The following is a 21,660-nucleotide window of genomic DNA, read 5'->3' on the forward strand; positions in this document are numbered from 1 at the left end:
TTCACCCTCAGATTCCAGATTTTCAAATAGTTTTATCTCGACCAAATATTATATCCTAACAATCATGGAAAGCTTATATATTCAGCTTTCAGATAATGTGTAAATCTCAATTTCAAAAAAATTGACCCTTATGACTGGATTTGTGGTCCAGGGTCACATATAACTTTGAACAAGGGATGTTTTATTCTCACCTACCTCTGTCTGTCATTGTATCAGATTCGGTCTTTCTCTTTCCCCCCACATTATCTGTGTTCTTCTTTATAAATAAGGTCTGATCAATTAATGTAGATACAACAATAGCTGAACTTATTGTATTTTGTGTCTATATCTTCCTCTCCCCATTTCACAGCTTTGATAACCCTGTTTTGATAGTCACTGTCTATTTGCTGTGGGATCTTGATATGTGCCATTCAAATGTGCTCTCACCCATGTCATTTCCTCTTTGGGCCATCTATCACAACAAGTTGCACAAGTGCCTTTTCACTGGTCACTTGCCACTGCTGCTAATGCAAATTGCATTTGCATGGAAACTCTTTGCCTCGTGGGCCCTTCCTGCCCTTGGGAACTGAGGCCGCTGCTGCTGCACATATCGACAATCAGATTGAACCCTTGCGTCAAATTGACAATATTACAGCCTCTATGAATTGATCTTGTGTAACCGCTAGGTCATCAGTTACTCTATGTATGTCATATTTCCATACCCACACAATCAATTAAAGAAAGTGATGACAGATTATTAACACAGGAGCTGGAGGAGCTCCAATTCTCTTCTGTTTCCTAAACATGCAAACTTGAGGGAGGCTGCTGACATACAGAGCATATGAATTCAACAGACCTTATAATTATTCACATACCCAAAGCAGGCGTACCTCTATTAGTGACTAAATCAAAATGAACATCAAAACAATATACTAAAAACAAAACATTCATTTACCAGAGCACCGTCATTAGTTTGACAATGTTAACAGTATGGGAAGATTTAATTTTATCCCGAGAGGAGTGCCACTTCACTTGAGACCATTTACTATTTACTTTTGGTCATTGCAAGGTTAAATGAAACTCCATGGAAAAATTTGTCCCTGTAGGCATCTGGGCATAACAGAAATTGTGATAAAACACTGCAAAATAACATAGTCAAATGCAATAGAATGATAATGGTGCGAGGCGCAGCATTTGGCAGATAAGATAAAGAGCTACAGTCTGGACAAATATCTCCCTATAAAAGCAAGCTTTAGTGATTTCAGATAAACCTGACGTCAGTGAGCTTGTATCGAGGAGGTAACATGGAAGAACTTACAAAGCACGCACTCTGGCCAAAACATTGAACTATTTTTTTCTCTGTCTCTCTCCTTTTACCCTCTTAGTTTATGAGTCAGTGCCATGTAATCCCATGGGTGGTGCAGCAATGTGTGTAGCTGTGCAGACATTTATGAAAACTTTATTATGGCTTATAAAGCTGAGAAAAACAGGAGCATTGGCGGACTATGACAGTCTTTCTCTCATGTTATCACAGACAGTTTGTGCTAATATACAGCAAGAATGGATAGAGTGTATATTGTATTCTCTTGGCCTTTTCAAATATGAATTAAGTCTAAACTTTGGAGAGTCCAAAAGGAGAAATATTACTGTAAATATCTGCAAATAATGCTTTAAATATACAATACTTTGCAAAAGTATTCTCATTTCACTAAATTAGAGATTCCACATCTATTCCTGTGATATTTTAATGCTCTTTCAAAGCAAATACTTTTCTTTGAATGTTCTGGCAGTAGATTTGTGCTACACATAAGACTTTGAATCCTTATTCTATCTTTTTAGTTTTCGTTTTCCCCTCTATTTTTTCCACATATTCACTTATGCTGTAGTTTTTGTACACTAATTTACTGCTTTATGGATGTGTTGTAAATGTATGTAATTGTCCTCATTTGTAATTTGCTTTGGATAAAAGTGTTCTTGTTTACTCATCAATCATCTTGATAATTTCTATAATATTTATAAAATCTTTTAACTGAATAAAGAGCAGGTTTTGAACTATTTTCTGTTTGAATAGGTTTTACACATAAGACTTTGAATTCTGGCTTTCTATCTATCTTGGCTGTCTATTCACATGGTTCTTTTTGAGAAATGGCTTTTTTGGGAACACTCTGTAGAGGCCAGTTTTATGCAGTGCTCTCAGTGTGGTGCATCTTTTCTTTCTGTAGCTCAAACAGTAGAGCAGGGCACTAGCAAACGCCAAGGTCATGGGTTTGATTCCCAGGGAAAGCAAGAACTGATCAAATGTGCATACTGAATGCAATGTAACTAGCTTTGGATAAAGTCATCTGCCAAATAAATAAATGTAAATGTACTTTGTTCTAAGCTCAACTGTGTATGCTCGAGTAGAGGAATATTCAGTGGTTTCTCTTTTCCTGAATAATGAATTTGGAAAGTATTTTATAGGTAAATAAAAGGCTTTTAATTGTTAAGGTTTTATCTAGAAAATGATAAGAGTTGCTTTATTGATTCACAGAGGACAACTATTGTGTCCAGTGTGTATGCCAATATTTTTCATATGCGATTTTGCAAAACAGGGTGTGAATACTTAGCCTACGTAAACACCACATTTTTGTAGTTTTACGTTTTATTTTCATATTTTAAAAATTATTATTATTTTTATTATTGTTATTAGTAATATAATTAAACCTGTTTATTGCTAAGGTAAATTAAGCTTTTGAATAGTCATTTGGCTTCACACTATACAACTGACGTCGAGAAATCATTAATATGTAGGTTTGTATTAACATATTCAGCACCTAACTGGCTGTCCTGCAGAGAGCAAGAGAGCAAGAGAGCAAAAGAGAGAGAGCGAGCGAGCGAGCGAGAGAGAGAGAGAGAGAGAGAGCGAGAGAGAGAGAGACGCTTGACTGAGAGCTGACCGTGTTTTCTACAGGAAACAAATCAGAGAGAGAGAGAGTGTGAGAGAGTGAGTGAGTGAGTGAAAATGCTGTTGTAACCGCTGTGTTTCGTCGCGGTTTTGTGAGTGTTTTCCTGGAAGCGGACGCTTAGCGAATCACGCCAATCTGGAGACCCGTTTGTTTAGACCCGGGAATCTAAGCTAAAGGTGTTTATTTTGTGTTTTTGGAGGCGTGAGGCTCGAGACTTCGCGCAGAATGACCGTTGACTGGCCCGATCTGCTTATCGTTCGCGGGCATTAGGTAAGATCACTTATTTACACCGATCATGGCTAAAAGAAAAGCAGGTAGCATAACGTTTCTTTTGGGCACTCACAAACAATAAGACATGTTGTAGCTTAATTTTAGTCCGTTAACTCGCCCACATAATGTCTAAATCTGATTAAACCAAGCGAATTCAACCTAAAGACTTCCGAGAGCTTGATATTGTACTTGTTCTTAGGTTGAAGGAACTATCACTACCTCCTTTTGCTGGCGAAACAAACAACGCATTTGCCTTCGAGTGTCTTTTGGTTCCAAAGGAGGAGAATAATGGCATTGCTGGCAGTTCGAATGCTTGTGCTGGGCTTGTGGATAGGGGGGCAGTCAACCACTGCAGGAGAGGGACAGTCCACTCCGGCCACATGCTCTCCGCTGTGCCGCTGCGATGAGGACGGAGGAGCGGACTGCTCTGGACGAGGACTGACCACCGTTCCCACCGGCCTCAGCGCTTTCACATATTACCTGTAAGTCACTACAGTAACGTTTAACAATCAAGTGCATGCTGGGAACAAGTGTATACTGTATGTGTAGAGCTAGACGTGTTTGGCCCCCCATCTAAAAAAGTCCACATTGCACGTTATTGTATTTCATGCAGTTACGTAAATTAACCGTAACATGTCTAAAACAAGTCTAAAATTGTTTTCAGACGTCAAGTGAGCAAGATCATTGATCATGTAGTATCAAACCATGATAACCTATCCTGTGACTCAGAAACACACCTGTACACACTCACTTTTATTCACAGCATAGTAGTAAGCAGTACCAATATTCAAGATTAAGGATGGAAAAATCCAAATTAAGTAGTTTTGATGGACATGAATGGCAGTAAGTATTATTATTACATTTAGCTAAATTTCTTCTGCCTAATGTAAATGTAAGTCTGGCAGTTGTTTTCAGATTGAAATTCACTGGAGAGATTTTTAGCTTTGTAGCTCAAAGTCCAACTTGGGCCACTTTTGGGTACTTTGTGTGAGTGTAGCAAACTAAATGCCATATGACCCATGCGGGTAATATAGAGAGGGCTGCTCATCCATTATTAAATGCAGCCAGCTTTTAAAACCTTACCAGCCTGCTTTTAAACCCATGCAGCATAAAAAAGTAGATTTTGAGCCAGTTATTTATACATTGAGGTGAGTTGGGGTGCTTTTCTATGAATAGGACTTTCCACAAATGTCTTTCTAATACTGCTGATTTTATTGCAGGGCATAACAGACAGTAGTATTATATCTTTATGAATTTTTTTTTTTTTTTTTTACAGTTACATTTTCTTCATATTTGAATTGTATGTTGAGTCACTGATAATCTAGGAGCCCTCCCACATTAAAAGACACAAGTAATTAAAGAATAAGTAGCTTTACTGTCAAACAGTAACATCTACCATTACTGACTAAAGGCTCGTTCACACCAAGAACTATAACTATAGAGAGAACTTTATTAGTGTCCACACCAATGACCGATAGCATTCTTTTTATTATAAGCGCAAGCCTCATTTATGCTGTCTTTATTTTGTCGCTTTGAATGCTCAAGCTCTTTAAAGTCATTTGGATTCTGATTGGCTCTCAATGAATTTATTGTTCATAACCGGTTGACTTTGAGAACTTTTTCTGTTTTTCTGTCTGTTAATACAAAAATACTGGTTTATTGCTGGGCTGAGCCAGAGCCCACTGTCTGTGGCACGTGCAAATCATGTCCCTCACCTCATTAGACTTTACCAGCATTTATTGTGCTTTCACTCTATTGTAATTAAGTGTGTTACATTTCTGCCAAATTGTTTAGAAGCACGTCTGGAGGCGAATGTTTATTCTGCAGCTCTCTTGGAGCCCATACATTTTGAAAACAGCTTGACCGGGCTCTCGAAATATCTCTGCCAAGCTGCAGCGTGTAACCCAACGCCAAGCTAAGTCCAGTCTGGAGAAGCGATAAAGCCAGAAATAAAGCCATAGAGTTAACGCTAGCTGCGTCAGTGGCCATCTTAGATATCAGTGAATTATATGCAAATGGGGGGGGGGGTGATGTGTAGGCATCAGCAGGATGCTAACTCCCCTGATTGGAATTTTTTTTTTTTTTTTTTTTTTTTTTTTTTTAACATGTGAAACATCTTGTTAGGCAGTCTTATTATAAACAACAGCGTGTTTCGATGTTACTTTAACAATATGAACCAATTTACCAACAAGTCAAATTATATTGTTGAACTAGGGGGAACTCCGGTAGGCTAAATTGGGACACTTTTCGCAATTGAGAAGAGTAATTTTTTTTTTGTTTTATAATTCAGCCTGGAATTAATATTCTCCCTATCTATTTTATAAGTGCATGTTATAGATTATTGCAAACCATTTATCCATGTACATGTTTCACTTTCAAAATTATATTAAAATGAGTAATTATCTTTAAAAATCTGACGAATGCCCGACTTCTCCAAATATTTAGTCCACTTAAACACCATCCTTTCACAAACATGTGGAAGCTCACCTTTACTTTTCAGTGCAGCGACCACATTTCAACATCCATTTAGCAACCGCTGGATAGATCCTAGTCTCTGTTCTATATTTTTTCTTTTTTAACAATCCGTCACATTTGAATGTAAGTCACAATACGGAAGAAAAGATCTGTTGCTACTTCCACTTCATTATGATTTTAAAGACTAAGTATAATGTGTGTGAAAAGTGTCTATATTTAAACAGTTTGTTTTTTAGCATGGTCCAGTTTTTGATAGCATCAAAATCAATCCGCAAGTGATGATGAGCAGATGATGGGACATCTATCATTCAGTCTGTGTGGTAATAGTCATAAGCTGTGAAATGCGCTGCCACCGCTCCAGCCGCATTGCTGCATCCGGCTGTGGCGGTCTGCTGCACGCTTTACTGCATTTCTGGTATTTATTTATGTAATTGATAATAGTAGGGCAGTTCTCTCTACCCGTACTCTGGGTTGCCTTCAGCTGTCGCCACACTGTCTCTCCCCGCAGAGAAGAACAGAACTGGAGAATTAGTTAGAGGAAGGACAATAGAGGGAGGGAGTTGAAGTTGAAAACTGGTAAAGTGACAAAGAAAAATATGTTGGAGTATGTCAGGATTCGGAGGGTCCGAAAAAAAAAAAAAAGAGGGAGGGAAACAAGTGTAAATGTGCAAGAGAGAGTGGGCACAATCTGGTTGATCATTATTCCCTAGTCTAGATAGCAGCCCTCAGTCTTGTGGGGTTAATATAGTTTGCCTACTTCAACAGGTGGTTGCGCAATACTCCAGGTTAATCATACTCTGTTTAGGCGGAGTATCGGAGCAGGGTGAGTGAGAGACTTAGCACCGGCTTAAGAAACAAATATACACTGTAGTATCGCTTCACATCAGGGAAACTTTGACCTTGACTGAGCTGTATAGACGGATGTAACTATATACTTAACTCCAAATGCCAAGTGGTTCATAGCATATTACAGTGTGCTTTGGCCTTGATAGTGTTTTAACAAGCACCCATAAAACATTTGTCTGTTTTGTTGTATTGATAAGTGCTTTTTTGCTGGGGGCTTTGTGGGTATTTTAGTATTTTAGAATTTTTTTCTTGTTATAATTTCAAATGTCTTACATAGTTTTTTTTTGTTGATTGTTTTATTTTTGTTATACACTTTATAGCCATGAAGACAGCCTTTCTTCTCACATGGCAAATTCTTTTTTTCTATCTAACTTGTCTTGTTCTTATCTAGTAAGTTTAACAAATGTCTTTTTTGTAACAATTCAATTGTACGTCCTTCATAGTCAAGTGTGTGACTCCTTTATTTTTGACCCATGCTACTTTTCAATCTGCATTGCCTCTTTTTTTGGTGTCCCCTCACTGGCTGAAAGAATTTCCCTTGTGTATATATGTGTGTGTGCGCTGGCTTAGTGCAGTGGGGATATCCCCCCTTAACCGTCTGTCCACACGCCATTAGCCCACTCTTGTCTCAGCCTCAGTAAAGCCCTTCAGCATTGAGGAGCTGGAATGTGCCTTTGTGTCCCATTAACAAAACAGAGACGCCATGTTCTTTTCCATCTTAAAGGCTGTGGGAAGGGTTGCACGTCTACAAGCTCAGTCAGATGGAACCGGCAGCACCATTTTTCCACACCTTTCCCTGACTCAATGTATAGAGCGATTAGTGATCTTTTTTTTCACATTCACGTCTGAAGACAATACCGTTTCTGTGCAGTCAGGTGGTACGTGGCAGAAAATGACAGGTTGGGTAATGCACTTTTAATGGTGTTTGAGAGTGAATTAGAGGAGTGAAAGTTTGTCATTGCTTTTCTTTTGATTTAGGTTTTTTGAGCAGGCCACCAGAGAGGGGCACACACTTTTCTTGAGTCTGTCAGATAAAATTACTAGGGTGAAAACTGTGGATTAGCTGAACCTTTGAGTTTCAACGTTTCACCTGAAGATGGTTTGTACGCCTCAGTGCTGTACAAATGATTTACAGCTTTAACTGATGTTATGAGGTGAATTGGGATGGTTCAGGATAAAGGTTGTTTTATGTACATGAGCACAGGCAGCCTTCAGTCATACCTGCGCGCGCGCACACACACACACACACACAGACACAGGTCATGAGAAGAGCTCTGGAGGAGAAGAGGGCCCTCTGTGTTCAGCGTTCTGGCAAAGACTCTCTCAGCCGTTAAAGGTGAAGCCTCATGAATGTCTGTGACCGCATTTTTTCAAGAACAACTTTGAGTCCCAAACACTGAAGGTAATACAAAAAAAAATGTATGGTTGGAAACAAAGGTTTTTTTTAAATTCAGAAGTTTTTTTTAAGGGCTATACGGAGAATTCAGAAACCTGTATTATTAGCGACACCAGTGGCTGTTAAGTGAGCTGCAGCCAGCAACTTACTGCTCAAGCTCGCACTCTACAAATGTAACATAATGCCCCGATATGCTGTACTCACAGCAAAGTTCTTTGCTTAGGGTTAAATTAAGTTAGAGCGATGTTTAGACGAATATGTAAATAGGTGCTGCACGCGTTCCTCTCTGTAACAAAATAAACACATAAGAAAAATGACTGCAGTTAGAAAGCAGCAGTTAAGAAAGCATCTGATCATAGCGATGTGGATATGTTTGCTCAAGCTCTGCAGTTCACCAGCATCATGTCGACAGTTATGATAGTTTGAATATAAAGTATATTTGAGACTATAGACTATATCTGACAATTTGAGACTATAGTCTGAATTAAAACATTGACATTACAGTACAGAATAGCTCTTTTGGCAGTGCATTGTTTAAGCATTCATTTCATGTGTCAGAATGGAAGAAGAGAGGCTCTCAGGAGCGTGCATAAACATCACATCCTTTTGATTTTCCCTCCAAAAACAACCCGAGTCTACAGCCTTTTAATGGATGACCTAGGAAGTCGGGGAAGGTTTAGTTTTTTTTAATTTTCGGTACAAGCTGTTCACACATTAATTAAAAATTAAAAAGGAATTAATACATGAATTCTTACAAATAGCCTCTTTTAGGTAATACAGAACCATTTACGGTTGTCAAACATACTAAAATACTATGACAGAGTTTCATGTGCTACATGTTAATAGGCACCACAACACCGCTCTTGAATCTGCAGCATGAATAATGTATTCATATTATAGAATAAATTACTCTTACTAACAAGCTCTTTTTAGTGAATCAAAATCATACAGTACAACCATGTAGTCTGATTCCTGAGCAAATCACTCTAACGAATTGGTTCTTTTTAGTGAAACGAACACATACAGCTTACAACTTGAACTTACAATGCGACTTAAATCAGTTTAGTTACTGACTGGTTCCTCATATGACATTGTGTAGGTAAAGATGCACATTATGAAGTTTGTCAGTAGAGTTTTATAAATATTAAAGTCCCCCGGTAGTCAATAATTGTATCCCTTAAAACTCATCTTTGATCACCAAATTACATATTTAAATGTTTTGTCCTGTGAAAAAAAAAAAAAAAAAAAAAAAAAAAAAAAAAGCCTTAATGCCTTAAAGGGATAGTTCACCCAAAAATGAAAATTTGATGTTTATCTGCTTACCCCCAGCGCATCCAAGATGTAGGTGACTTTGTTTCTTCAGTAGAACACAAATGATGATTTTTAACTCCAACCGTTGCCGTCTGTCAGTCTTATAATGCAAGTAAATGGTAACACAATTTATAAGAGTCAAAAAATATGCTTAGACAAATCCAAATTAAACCCTGCGGCTCGTGACGACACATTGATGTCCTAAGACACGAAACGATCGGTTTGTGCGATAAACCGAACAGCATTTATATCGTTTTTTACCTCTGAAACACCACTATGTCCAACTGCGTTCAGCAATCGTTTAGTGAGGTCTGATCGTGCTCTGATAACGGCAGTGATGTCTAGCACTTGTTGAAGTATATGCGCGAGACATCACTGCCGTTGTTTGTAGTTAAAAATCATCATTTGTGTTCTACTGAAGAAACAAAGTCACCTACATCTTGGATGCCCTGGGGGTAAGCAGATAAACATCAAATTTTCATTTTTGGGTGAACTATCCCTTTAAAATAGCTTGAATGTAACTCTACACCCTTGCCTTATTTAATATACATGGTTCTATGAATATGATAATTAGCCCCACCTCCACTCACTCGCATGAGCTCAGACGAGATCCACTCGGTGAACTTACTGAGGTAAACGCTGAACAATGGTAGCGCTTTTTACAACGTCGGACACATAACGGTAATTAATATGATTAGCGTTTTGATTGACTACATTATCAAACAGCTAATAATGTGTTGCTAATGTTACACAAACCATGTTCACATTCACGAGTTAGACAGCTGCCTTCTAACAGTAAGTATCCTTAAAACGCAATAAACAGCTCAGAACATCAGTGGAGGCATATAGTTCATCATATAGTTCATCATATAGTTCATCATGTAGTTCATCATATAGTTCATCATATAGTTCATCATAACATCGTAATATGCATCATACACCCGCCATCTTTTGAGACTCCCTTGCGCGGTCAGTTAATGATAAGCTAAAGCCTGCCGGCACGTTGACGTGATTGGTTACAAGGTAGTTTGTGACGTCAGAAATACCAGCGATTTCAAACTTTGAGACTGTCTTTGGTTTACTGCAGTTTTAAAGAGAAAATACTCAGCATTGGTGTTGACTTATGAATTTGCAGCACATGGTTTGTCTTAAAGCATGTTAAAAACACCAGATAGACATATGAACAACATTAAAAACTTGATTTTCACCACAGGGGGACTTTAATGACATTTTTGTTTGGTACTGTTGGCCGAATATTGGATTAAATTAAATCTGCCTCAAAAAAGTCATTAAAAAGATGACACCTTTTACAAGACTTGTTGTAAGTTTGTAAAATACTGTTTTTAGAAATGTTATCCTTGAATATCTCATAATTTGTAAATGGAATCATTTTTATTTTTCCCCAAAAATAAAAGAAACTTTACTTTGAACCAAAACCTTTAACAGGAATTGGATTCCCATCCCTAATAAAAATCACTTTGTATCTTTCCTTTTAAGGCTCCTTGTTTACTTTCTCTCCCTCTTTGTACTTTTTCTATTTTTGATGAGCATAAACGAACGCTCATGATGATTAGAGAGACACGTAAGAGCTTTTCTCTCACTCAGAAATGATGGTTGTGGGACAAAGAGGGAGACTGTTAGGCTGCCAGAACTTCTTAAAGCATTGCAAGTGTTTATACATGCAGCTTTCAGACCTTGAATCAAGCCTTATTGGCCATGCCCTTGTCCTGTGGACTTCGTCCCATGTGGAGAAAATATCTACCAAATGTCCGTTCTGCTGTGAAGGAACTGTGAGGACCGGATTAGTGGACTGACAAGTAGTCCCCGGTAGGAGTCCGACCGGAGATGAGCTCTAATCCAAGGTTTGCGTGTGTTGTGTTCTCTCGTGGTTAGGCTCCTTGAGAAGTGTCCAGCAGCTGAAGAAGTGCGGATGTCTTCTCTGTCCAGCTCTTCCAGTAAGGAGTGTTTAACATGGCACCTCTCCTTCTAGCTGAACGTTTGTACTTGTGTGGTCCTACACAGTGCCACTTGGCTGGCATTTCCTCCCTGCCCGTGTGTGCGACCCCTGGTGACCTCGAGTCGCAGGGTCCGTCATCACTCCACAGCCGCACGCTTCCTGACCTGGAGATGACCCCCCTGGGTCCTCTGCATCTGTCCACACGCTGCCCTGCCAACAGTTTGTGTGTGTTTATGAGTGTGAGAGAGACAGAAAAGCAGAACGTGTTGAATTTATTTAAACTGAGCTGATGATACATTATGTCTAGAGGCCAGTAAAATAAACAGTTATTACCAGTTCATCATTTTCTTCCTCATTTCGGAAACCTCTGCTGTCTCCTCGTCTGGTTGGCATGTCATATTTAAGCCAGTCATGCTTCATTTTGCATTGCTATTTTTAAGAGTTTGCAATATTTTGTGTGCGTGTATGTGTGTGTGTGAGAGAGAGAGAGAGAGAGAGAGAGAGAGACAGAGACAGAGTGAGTCATATCAGGACTGAAAGTTTAAAACATGAGCTACGTTCACATTGACAACGATTTGCAGTGACAAAACAACCATTATTTTGTATTAGATTTGAGGTGAAAATGTAATGGCACACAACCACATGGAAGGAGATATGAGCTAGGTTAGGAAAGAGGAGCATATTACTGTAAAATCTATGATAATTACACACAGAAAAGATCTTCCTTCACTCAAAGACAAGGGTTTAATTGGACTGCATTCAATTGAGAAACTATGGGCACAGTTGATTTACTGATTATCTTATGAGATGAGCAGAAAAATAAAAATACACAAGTACTACGGTTCAAAGGTTTGGGGTCGGTACAATGTTTTTTTTTTTTCTTTCTCACCAAGGCTGCATTTATTTGATTAAAAAAACAACAACAACAACAGCAACTCTATTTTAATATATTTTAAAATGTAATTTATTCCTGTGATAGCAAAGCTGATTTTTTTTTTTTTTTTTACAAGCCATTCAATGTCACAGGATCTTGCTGAAATATTTCTAATATTTCAAAATTATTAATGTTGGAAACAGTTGTGCTGCTTAATATTTTTGTGGAAACTGTGATACATTGTTTTCAGGATTCTTTGAGTAGAAAGTTTAAAAGAACAGCATTTAGTAGCCTAACGTAAGTAGTATGTAAGTAGTAGCCTAACGTTTGCCACTTTACATGGCCACTTGTTGTAATGTTAACCTGGATAAATGTGCACAATTATTGTTTATTAGTGTTTGTGCAGACTAACCTGGAGACATCGGTGCGATCACTTGCATTTTATCCCCCCTGATATCAGCAGAAAGAACTTTAAATACCCAGTCATTTTTGGTCATACAGATATTCGAAACTGTAAAGGGTCTACTTTAATGTTTGAACACTCAAAATAACAATACAACTTTGTGCTTTTGTAAAATAAAGAAAACATACAGGGTGCGCTTTCTGCTGACTTGTTCTCCGTGAACTCAGCGTATACTTGCCTCACAGACATGAGAAATATGTCTGTCTATATTGAAAGGTCTACTTTTAAATAAACCAATTCTAATTGAAAAACAAATATTCTCTGATTATGTAATCTGTATGAAACGTCCATTTCTCTCTATAGGCATGCCCACTATACTACTAATAATACTATAATAATAGTTTAGTATTTCTCTGTAATGTAGAATAATGTCAGCAATGTTACATATAATATTCTTTCTCAGCCCTGAAACTTAAACTATTTTCTGATGAACTCCTCCTCCCCCCCAGTATATATTTAGGTAATAAAATTAATATCATAAATGCTGATTAGTCGACTTGCTTAATTTAACGACTACTAGTCATCTAGAAAAATCTTTAGTTTGGGGCAGCCCAAAAAATTTCATTAGTCATTATCAACATTATGTAGTGTTCAGCAGATCAGTAGGTTATGAAAATTTAAATATATGAATCAAATTTTCATGACATTCATAATTATTTGAATGTATTTGAACTAATGTTCTGTGGTGAAAGCATGTCTCATTAATATTTATCAAGTTATTTATTGTCATTTTCAATCGCAAATGTTCACACTCTTTTTGCCTTTAGAATTGTGAGAGAGTTTGTGTATGGCACTGTGAGAGAAGGCAGGACAGAGTATGAGGTACTGTACTGAGATAGTGAAGAGGCCCCTCTGTAATTTATTAGAGTGTTGATTTCTAGTCAAAGCCAGTCTGATTCACTGTGTTTGGTCTAAACCAGCTGAGAGAGTCGTGTGGACAGCCGGACACTCCCTCCGACTCACTCCATTCACACGCTCAAGTTCATCTCTGTCCTCCAGAAACGGAGGGTTGTGAACGCTCATAGAGATGGCCATGTGATTATTTAGAGATCGTTCATGGTCATTGGTGTTGTTGGGACGCAGGCAGGTTGCCTTGGCAGTTAATGGGTTTGTTTAATGTGAGCTTCCTGATGGAGCCTTGAAGAAGGCCATCTGTTGCGTTAGAAACGCCTGTCTCCCATCACATCTTCTTTTTCTAATGGACACCAGACAAATGACAGGATGAGGCTCTGAGATCAGTGGAAAGGAATGAAGGGGAAGGATGGAGAGAGAAACAGAGGGAGAGAGATGGGCTGAACGATAAACAGAGGGGGTATACTGAGTGAGATGAACTGGGAAAGCGCTGAGCCACACGCACACACATTCTGTCTCTTAGTGTCACAACACACACAGACACGCAAATAGGTGCAGCCACAGACAGGTCTGTACACACACTCTTACTGGAAGGTGGGAAGCCTCTCTGGTCTCACTGGAATGTGAAATGGCTTCCCAGAAAACTGGTTTTATTTGGGTTTTGTTCCTATCAAGCTTCTGTCCAGCTCAGCTCACCTCTCCAGAGAGAAGGAGATGGAACACATGGACCAATTTGAGATGGAGTACTATGGAAAAGAACTCGCTGGCCATAAGACGTGTCCGTATCAAACCCTTATGGGATGCAACTTACATTTAGGTGATTCTGTCAAAGACATCTGGATAGCACTCGCTGCCAAACATTAGTAAACATGTGGATGGGATGAAAATGCGGATGAAAATTAGCCCTCAGCTAAATACCGTGCAATGCATGAAATTGAAACATTTATGATAAAAATTGTACATGGTCACTTTTTCAAAAAAAAAAAAAAAATGACTTTGATGAAATTGTGTTGAAATAACTGTTATTTTAAACTGTCAAGGTATCGCTTGATAAATGTCAGATATTGGCTGATATCTTAACTTATCTTAACATAACTTATCCTTCTTTATGTTTCCTTCTCACTGCCATATTTGATAACAGTTGTAGTAGGCTGACTTGTTAATAAGCATTTTGATAGCACATGCAATGAGTTAATTTAACTGAAATAATTAAGTAAGATTATATTTTAATGAAATAATTGGAAAATTGCAGGATTTACAGTCTTGTGTAAACAGAAGATCTAATCTAGTTAAAAGTACTTTATTTAGATGTTTACTTAACCACATTTTTAATGTATTTTTTTTATTTTTTTTTTTTAGATAGAGGAGTTCCTAATTTAGTTTTGGACACCACATTAAAGAAATGTCACCCAAAAATTCTATCATCATTTATCTCACCTCAATTTGAACCCAAATGTGTTTTCTTCTGGAGATGGACACAAAAAAGGAGATGTTTATCATCACTGATTTATTGGTGTTTACAATAAATAAGCATGATTAAGAGCAGAGGGGGAGGTTTCTTTTTAAGTCAATAAGCTTGTTCTGCTGTATAACTTCAGAGGGCTTGATCTATGATAATTAGTTTTATTTGTTTTTAAAGAGTTAGTTCACCCAAAAATGAAAATTATCCCATGATTTACTTACCCTCAAGCCATCCTAGGTGTATATGACTATCTTCTTTCAGATGAACTCAAACTGAGATATATTTAAAAAATATCCTTGCTTGTTCAAGCTTTATAATGGTTGTGAAAAAAAAAATCATTGTTTAAAACTTTATTTACTATAATAACTAGCTCGGCGGATGGCTGTACACATCGATTTGCGGCGGAAGAGTATCCTCTGACCCAATGCACGACGTAATGACAAACATGGAAGCGCAGAGGATAGAGCAAAACAAAACACCAGTCATGAATTAGAAGTCTAAAACGATAATTTTTAAAGAGAAATGACAGAGGATTTTGATATAAGAGAAAGGGAGCTTGAATTTGTTGCCCAGCTCTATTTGTTTGAACCTCGAGAGGCATCTAAGCTTACGATACTCCTACATCCTGCATCATACATCGCTTTAGGGCTTACTCATTTGGCGCAAATCGACTTGCACGGCATGCATACGGTCGTCAACTGGAAGCTATTTGTTTGAATTTATAGTTTTAAATATGGATATTTTTCTTCCAAAAACGCATTGCTTTGCTTCAGAAGGCTGTTATTAACCCCCTGGAGCCATATGGATTACTTTTATTATGGATGGATGCTTTTTTTTTTTTTTTTTTTGGCTTCAAAATGTGACCCTCCCCCCACCCCACAACCGTTATAAAGCTTGGAGGATAGGATATTTTTAAATATATCTCTGATTGTATTCGTCTGAAAGAAGATAATCATATACACCTAGGATGGCTTGAGGGTGAGTAAATCATGGGATAAATTTCATTTTTGGGTGAATTATCACTTTAATTGTGCTTTTTACCTGGGCATTCTGCTAAACAATAAATTGATAAATTGTGTTCATTATAGTAAAGAAAATCAGCTGTGTTTTGATTGACGTGATTTTTGGTAAACTATCCCTTTAAGTGTTTTATTAATTTCATTTGGAAAATTCAGTGGATTCAAGCACATTTTTGTCATCATATTTTACATAATAAAGTTCATGTTTAAGAAAATGACAGAGGATGAAGGTGAATGGTTTGCTCTTGACACTTGTGCAGTCTAACTCCAGTGTATGTTGTTTGTGTAGATCGGTGGTGTGTTCAGCCTTGTCCATATCTCATTACAGATAGGCTATCAGCACAGCCCAATCACACTGTGTGCTTACAGGCATGGTGTTCCTGTGGAATTAGCGGCTTAATACACTTCCTTTCTCGCATTCCTGCTGTCTTTCTCTTTTTGCAAATCCTTTGCTTTCTCTCAATCTGAAATTTTTTTCTTTTTTTGTGGGGGGGGGGGTTGGCATGTTTGCTCTCAAGGCTGAATGTTTGTGTTAGAGCTCACATGAGGGAATTTTCTTCTTGCTCTGTGACTCCAGAACCATAGCCCTTCTTTGACTGGACATAAAGCTGCTAGTGTGTTAGTGTGACTTGGTGAATATATTTTTATTTTTCATACTTTTTTTCATAGGGTATAAATTATGTGTGCATGTGTGTGGTCGTCTTCTTTAAGTGTTGGGTAAGTCTGTAGATTTTTTATTTTTTTTTTCTCAGGTAGTTTAGTTCAAAGAGGGTTTAGACTGGAATTCATTACTCTCAGTGTTTAAATCCCATGCTCTGCGTCAGACTGCACTCTTTTCCCAAACATTTTAAGAAAAACATTTAAGTACTGTCTTTCCAAACATTTAAAGAACCAAGTACTGTGTTTGAATTCAAATGCAAAGCTTATGCCCTATCTTCGAGGGTCATAAGGCCTACCTTTCTTTAGGAAAGGTGTCTTACACTGAGCGTGTTGACTAGAAGGTAATCTGTTTACTTATCTTTCTGCTTTTTATAATTTTGTAGTTCAAACCATACAATTGTCTTCTGAATGGCAGACAGTATGCTGGCCAATATGACTCAATTTTCTCTTTTGTAGAGAAGGAGAGGAATTTGTCAGGCATGACATCATCCAACCCACTGATAGGCTTCCAGTGTTTAGTGCTCAACTTCTTCTGTATGTAATGCTGAAGGAAAAACAAACCATCAGGCTTTCTGCTTGTGAGAAGAGACTAATGTGCTTCAAATTCAGGGTGGAGGTCCTGCTTGAAACAACAAACCCTGAGCCCTACTCAGGCCCTGAAACTCAGGATTGTGGGATTGTAGGTATTATGCACCATTTTAATCAATCCCATAAGTTGCACATTCAAAAGTTTGGAAATTATTGCACAAAATACATTACTATTATATTATACACAACTGACTAAAGAGCACACAAATTTTCTGAATAGTTCTGAATAATTAGATGTAGGTCCATGTGAGATACACAAACATTTATAAAATTGGAGAAAGCCTCTTTATTTCATGAGCACAAGTCCTTTTTTAAGGTGCACAACATTTTTAGGCTTGTTCCTTAAAAGACATCATTTGCAGGGCTGTCAATCAAAATGGAGTTGTCACAGAAATGCATCACCCTTTTTGGCACAGAAGCTAGCCGGTGGACAAGACCCACCCACGCCCTAATGCTCACACCACATCTACGGGCCTTATCATGGGACAGGCTGTGGCTGGGCTCTTTCAGGACTTGGCAGGGCTGTGAGCGGGCTGGCCCAGCTGTGATGTGGGGCTCTGTGGGCAGCTGCGGCCACCAAAAGGCCTGCTGCGGTGCTGGTGTGGTTTGCCGACACGCGGATGCTCCCATGTTTCAATGATACAGTGGAAATGTAAAAGTTAACCCTTAGAGTCTGAGCGAAGAAGTTTAGGAGCCTGCAGAGAGCAGTTGCTATTGATTGGATTTCTGCAAATGTTAATGGACACACTTTCTGCATTGTTTTAAATGTCTGAACACTGTAAACACACCCACACAATCTATGGTGGATGCAATTTGACCAGCTCAATTCTGGATCTTTCAGGTTAGTTCTGAGGAGAAATCGCTAATTTAAATAATTCAGTGATCATTTTTACTGAAGAATATTTTTGACACCCACGTGATTCTTAAATGACAACGATTCTCCTGTGTCTATTAAACCTGTGACAAAATCATCCCTGAATATTCTGTGTTTGCACCGCTGACTCAGAGAAAGCACTCATGTTTAGGTATGAAACAGCTTCACAAACAGTCTTTTAAACCACACAGTATTGTTATTTCACAGTTTATCCTGAATAGTTCAGCTCTTATATTATTATTATTATTTTTTTTTTTTACATTGTTTAACATTTTCATATATTTTCTTATCTACCGATAAGTGTCATCAAGTATAGAATAATACTCAAAACAGCAGTGGTTTTTGTTATATTATTTAACTGAAGAGTATTGGATACAATAGTATATGTGTCTGACTATAACGCTATTCTTATACTCCTGTAATCTCCTATGCTTTTCTAATTTTTATTTTTTTTTATTTTTTTTGAAAAATTTAGACTGCACATAGTTCTGCATGTAGTTAGTGAATATGCACAGGTTATGGATGTTATGGAAAATTTTAAGTTTAGTGAATTTGCCCCTGAGTGTTCAGTCCAGGACAAACAGGCTTGTTGGGCTTCTTTAAGAGTGATTTAGAGAGCATCTTGAATTAAGCTCTAAAAGAATAGATGTTGTTTTAGAAAAAGCGAATGACGCTATCCTCTTAGAAAATAAGGCTATCATTCATAAATCAATGTTCTCTGTCCTATAGCATGAGTTTAACTAGGCTTCTGTCTCTTTCCTGCTCTATTTCTGTTACTATTACTGACAGGCAGAAAATCTGCAGTGCTCTGTTGAGACATGACATGTTCCTGAGCTCTCCTAACACAAGGCTTTTCTTCTTCCTTCCATGTTTGTAGTATGTATTTTCCATTCAGTCACGCTCCATCTGTAGCGCTTAGGGTGGTCCTTATTTGTATTCCTAGAGTTAGTAATTTAATGACAATACCAAATTGTATCTGCCTTTGCAAGCTGAAATCTTCAACTGTTTGAGCATGTTGCAGGATTTCACCTTCACAATACCCAGCAGGTATTACATTATCTTTCTGTCACTGGTGTTTAAAACAAGACTTTTTTTACATTTTCAACAAGCTCAAATATGTTTTGGCTCAGTGCTGGTCCGGCATACCAGTTTCAATTTTACGTACATAATGGATTTTTCAAATACTGCCATACCGGTGCATAGCTAAAGTGAGAAATCACAGAATTTGTCCATTTTTGGATGAATAAATTAAAAATAGGACTGTACAATGGATCAAATTGTGAAATGGACTTATGTCTGTGAATATTAAAGCTCAAAAAAGACTGTTACTGAAATCTTAAAGGGGATTTATTATGCCTTGTTTCACTAGATGTAATATAATAATGTAATAAAGTCTCTGGTGTCCCCAGAATGTGTCTGTGAAGTGTCAGCTTAAAATACCCCACAGATCAATTATTATAGCTTGCCAAATTTGCCCCATTTGCGTGTGAGCAAAAGCACACTGTTTTTGTGTGTCCCTTTAAATGCAAATGAGCTGCTGCTCCCCGCCCCCTTTTCCAGAAGAGGCCAGGGGGCCAGATTTACTAACAGCTTGCGCCAGCCCAAACCCTCTTTTGGTTTTTGGCAAAATTAGCGCTGAAAAGGCGTGGACTGAGTTGTTTTTGCGGCTGACCTTATTGCTTGTGCATTTGTAGGAGTTTCCCTTTTAGATGCAACATTTATGGGAGGAGAGTATTTAAATTAATCATGCAAGGTGACATTTACTAATGTTTGTGCTAGTCAATTTACTGGTATTTGCACCATTATTTAACGCCCAAAAAAAGCATGTCTTAACCCATTTTGCGACATTGCTGCAATTGTTGCTGCTAGGAGGAGACACCACAGAGAACAGAGTGCATGGTAGAAGAGAGAAAATATTTTAACTGGAGAATCTCACGCTGCCAAAATGTCAGAAATTGTCAGTAGCGGTGTTCAGCCTTACATTGTTCTAAGTGGACACTGATGGAGAGACTCAGGAAGAAGTTGCAACTTAGAATGCAACTGGATGTTTCTGAACGGTTAGTGGATAAATTTATGTAGTTGTTGTGGAGTTAAGTTGATTCAACTATTTATTGACTAGCATGTACCATCATCATTTCATTCATAAATAAAATTCAACCACGGTGTCTGCAAGGAGTCTATTTTCGATGGTACAACCAATAACAGAACATTTGTAATTTTTATTTTTTTTTTGGTCACAGACATTGTATATCTCTAGCTGCTACAGCGAGGAAACAGAAATGGCGGACTGCTGTGGCTCGCTCAGGTCGTCACTAGTCATGGATGGGGCTTGAGTAGTGGGAAATCTGGAACTGCTTGTTTGGAGAGATTGTTTATGATTTATGGGAATTATAAAAAAAGAGTGGGTGGATTTTTACCATTATAGGCTGGCTGTTTGCACACGCTGTGGACACACATCTGTATAAAAGTGAATTTTACATAATAGGTCCCCTTTAAGTCTGCATTTTCTGTGTGTCTCTGTGTGAATGAATGGTGCAGTTTTGTCTACTACACACACACTGAAGCACTCATGACGCTTATGGTATTTTCAGTGTCTGTTGTCTCACTATATGTGGACATGAACACATGAACTATTGAATTATTGAACACATGAATTATTGTCATAGAAACTCAAAGGTCTTCACAAGTCACAACAACCCGTCAAAATAAAAGTTTTGTTTAACTTGAAGTTATAACAGAATAAATTATAACAGAAATGTATTACTATTACATGGTAGAGTGTACTTCAAGAAATAATGATGAATATAATAACCAATCTGACTATATTACTAGGGATGCATGATATTATTGGAATGTCATAGAAATTGGTTGATAAAGGCTTAAGATATCATTAGCATTGGCCAGATATAAAAAAAATTATGCCAGTATGCCGTACAGATAAGATGACGTGTTGATTATGCGCCTGCTATAACTCCTATGTGTGCAAGGAGTGCTAGCAATAAGATCATGTCAGCAGTGTGGTCATTCTTGAAGTGATCTTTTGCATGTATTTGTGATTCAGAGAACAAAATGATTCACATACAGTAACCTCTGCCACAGCAGCTTCCTTCTCCAGGTCCTAGTGTAAGTTTTATTTGTTAAGAGGGGTTTTTGTATTTTGTTGTTAGACTAATACATTAAAAAGTAAAATAAATAACAATATTTCTGTTTCTGAATAAATAAAGCCATAATTAATGTCTTAAAATCATGAGTCTGATTTGATTTAAAGGGGACCTATTATGCCCCATTTTACAAGATGTAAAATAAGTCTCTGATGTCCCCAGAGAGTGTATGTGAAGTTCTAGCTCAAAATACCCCACAGATCATTTTTATAGCATGTTAAAATGGCCACTTTTTGGGGTTGAGCAAAAACATGCCATTTCAGTGTGTGCCCTTTAAATGCAAATGAGCTGCTGCACGCGGCCTAAGAGGGCGGAGCTTCAAGAGCTGATTCTCCGCTGTCAGGAGTCAGTTAGGATGCACAATAATCTCAGAAACTATGAATATATGCTGCATGGAGATAGAACAAGTATAGTTTAGTTCAGTTATGGTTATAACTTATATTGTCTTCTTGTTTTTATCCACTATATTAGTACAAGCCTGTTGTACTGGACCCCGTTTAACTTTACAGATGAGTTTTATGATGTTTA

At 37.8% G+C, this 21,660-nt stretch overlaps 1 protein-coding gene across 1 annotated transcript in view; it reads left to right on the top strand.

Moving 5' to 3' along the window:
* The first annotated feature begins 2,851 nt into the window (after positions 1-2,851).
* The window catches only part of lgr4 (leucine-rich repeat containing G protein-coupled receptor 4), a 60,953-nt gene continuing 42,144 nt past the window's right edge, over positions 2,852-21,660 (top strand). Inside the window, exons 1-2 of the mRNA XM_048184412.1 lie at positions 2,852-3,194; positions 3,394-3,676. Of these exons, the coding sequence (XP_048040369.1) occupies positions 3,483-3,676 (194 nt within the window). The 5' untranslated portion in view covers positions 2,852-3,194; positions 3,394-3,482. The remainder of the gene's footprint in view (positions 3,195-3,393; positions 3,677-21,660) is intronic.

The sequence above is a fragment of the Megalobrama amblycephala genome, linkage group LG3 (genome assembly GCF_018812025.1).
Source record: "Megalobrama amblycephala isolate DHTTF-2021 linkage group LG3, ASM1881202v1, whole genome shotgun sequence".
Classification (NCBI taxonomy): Eukaryota; Metazoa; Chordata; class Actinopteri; order Cypriniformes; family Xenocyprididae; genus Megalobrama; species Megalobrama amblycephala.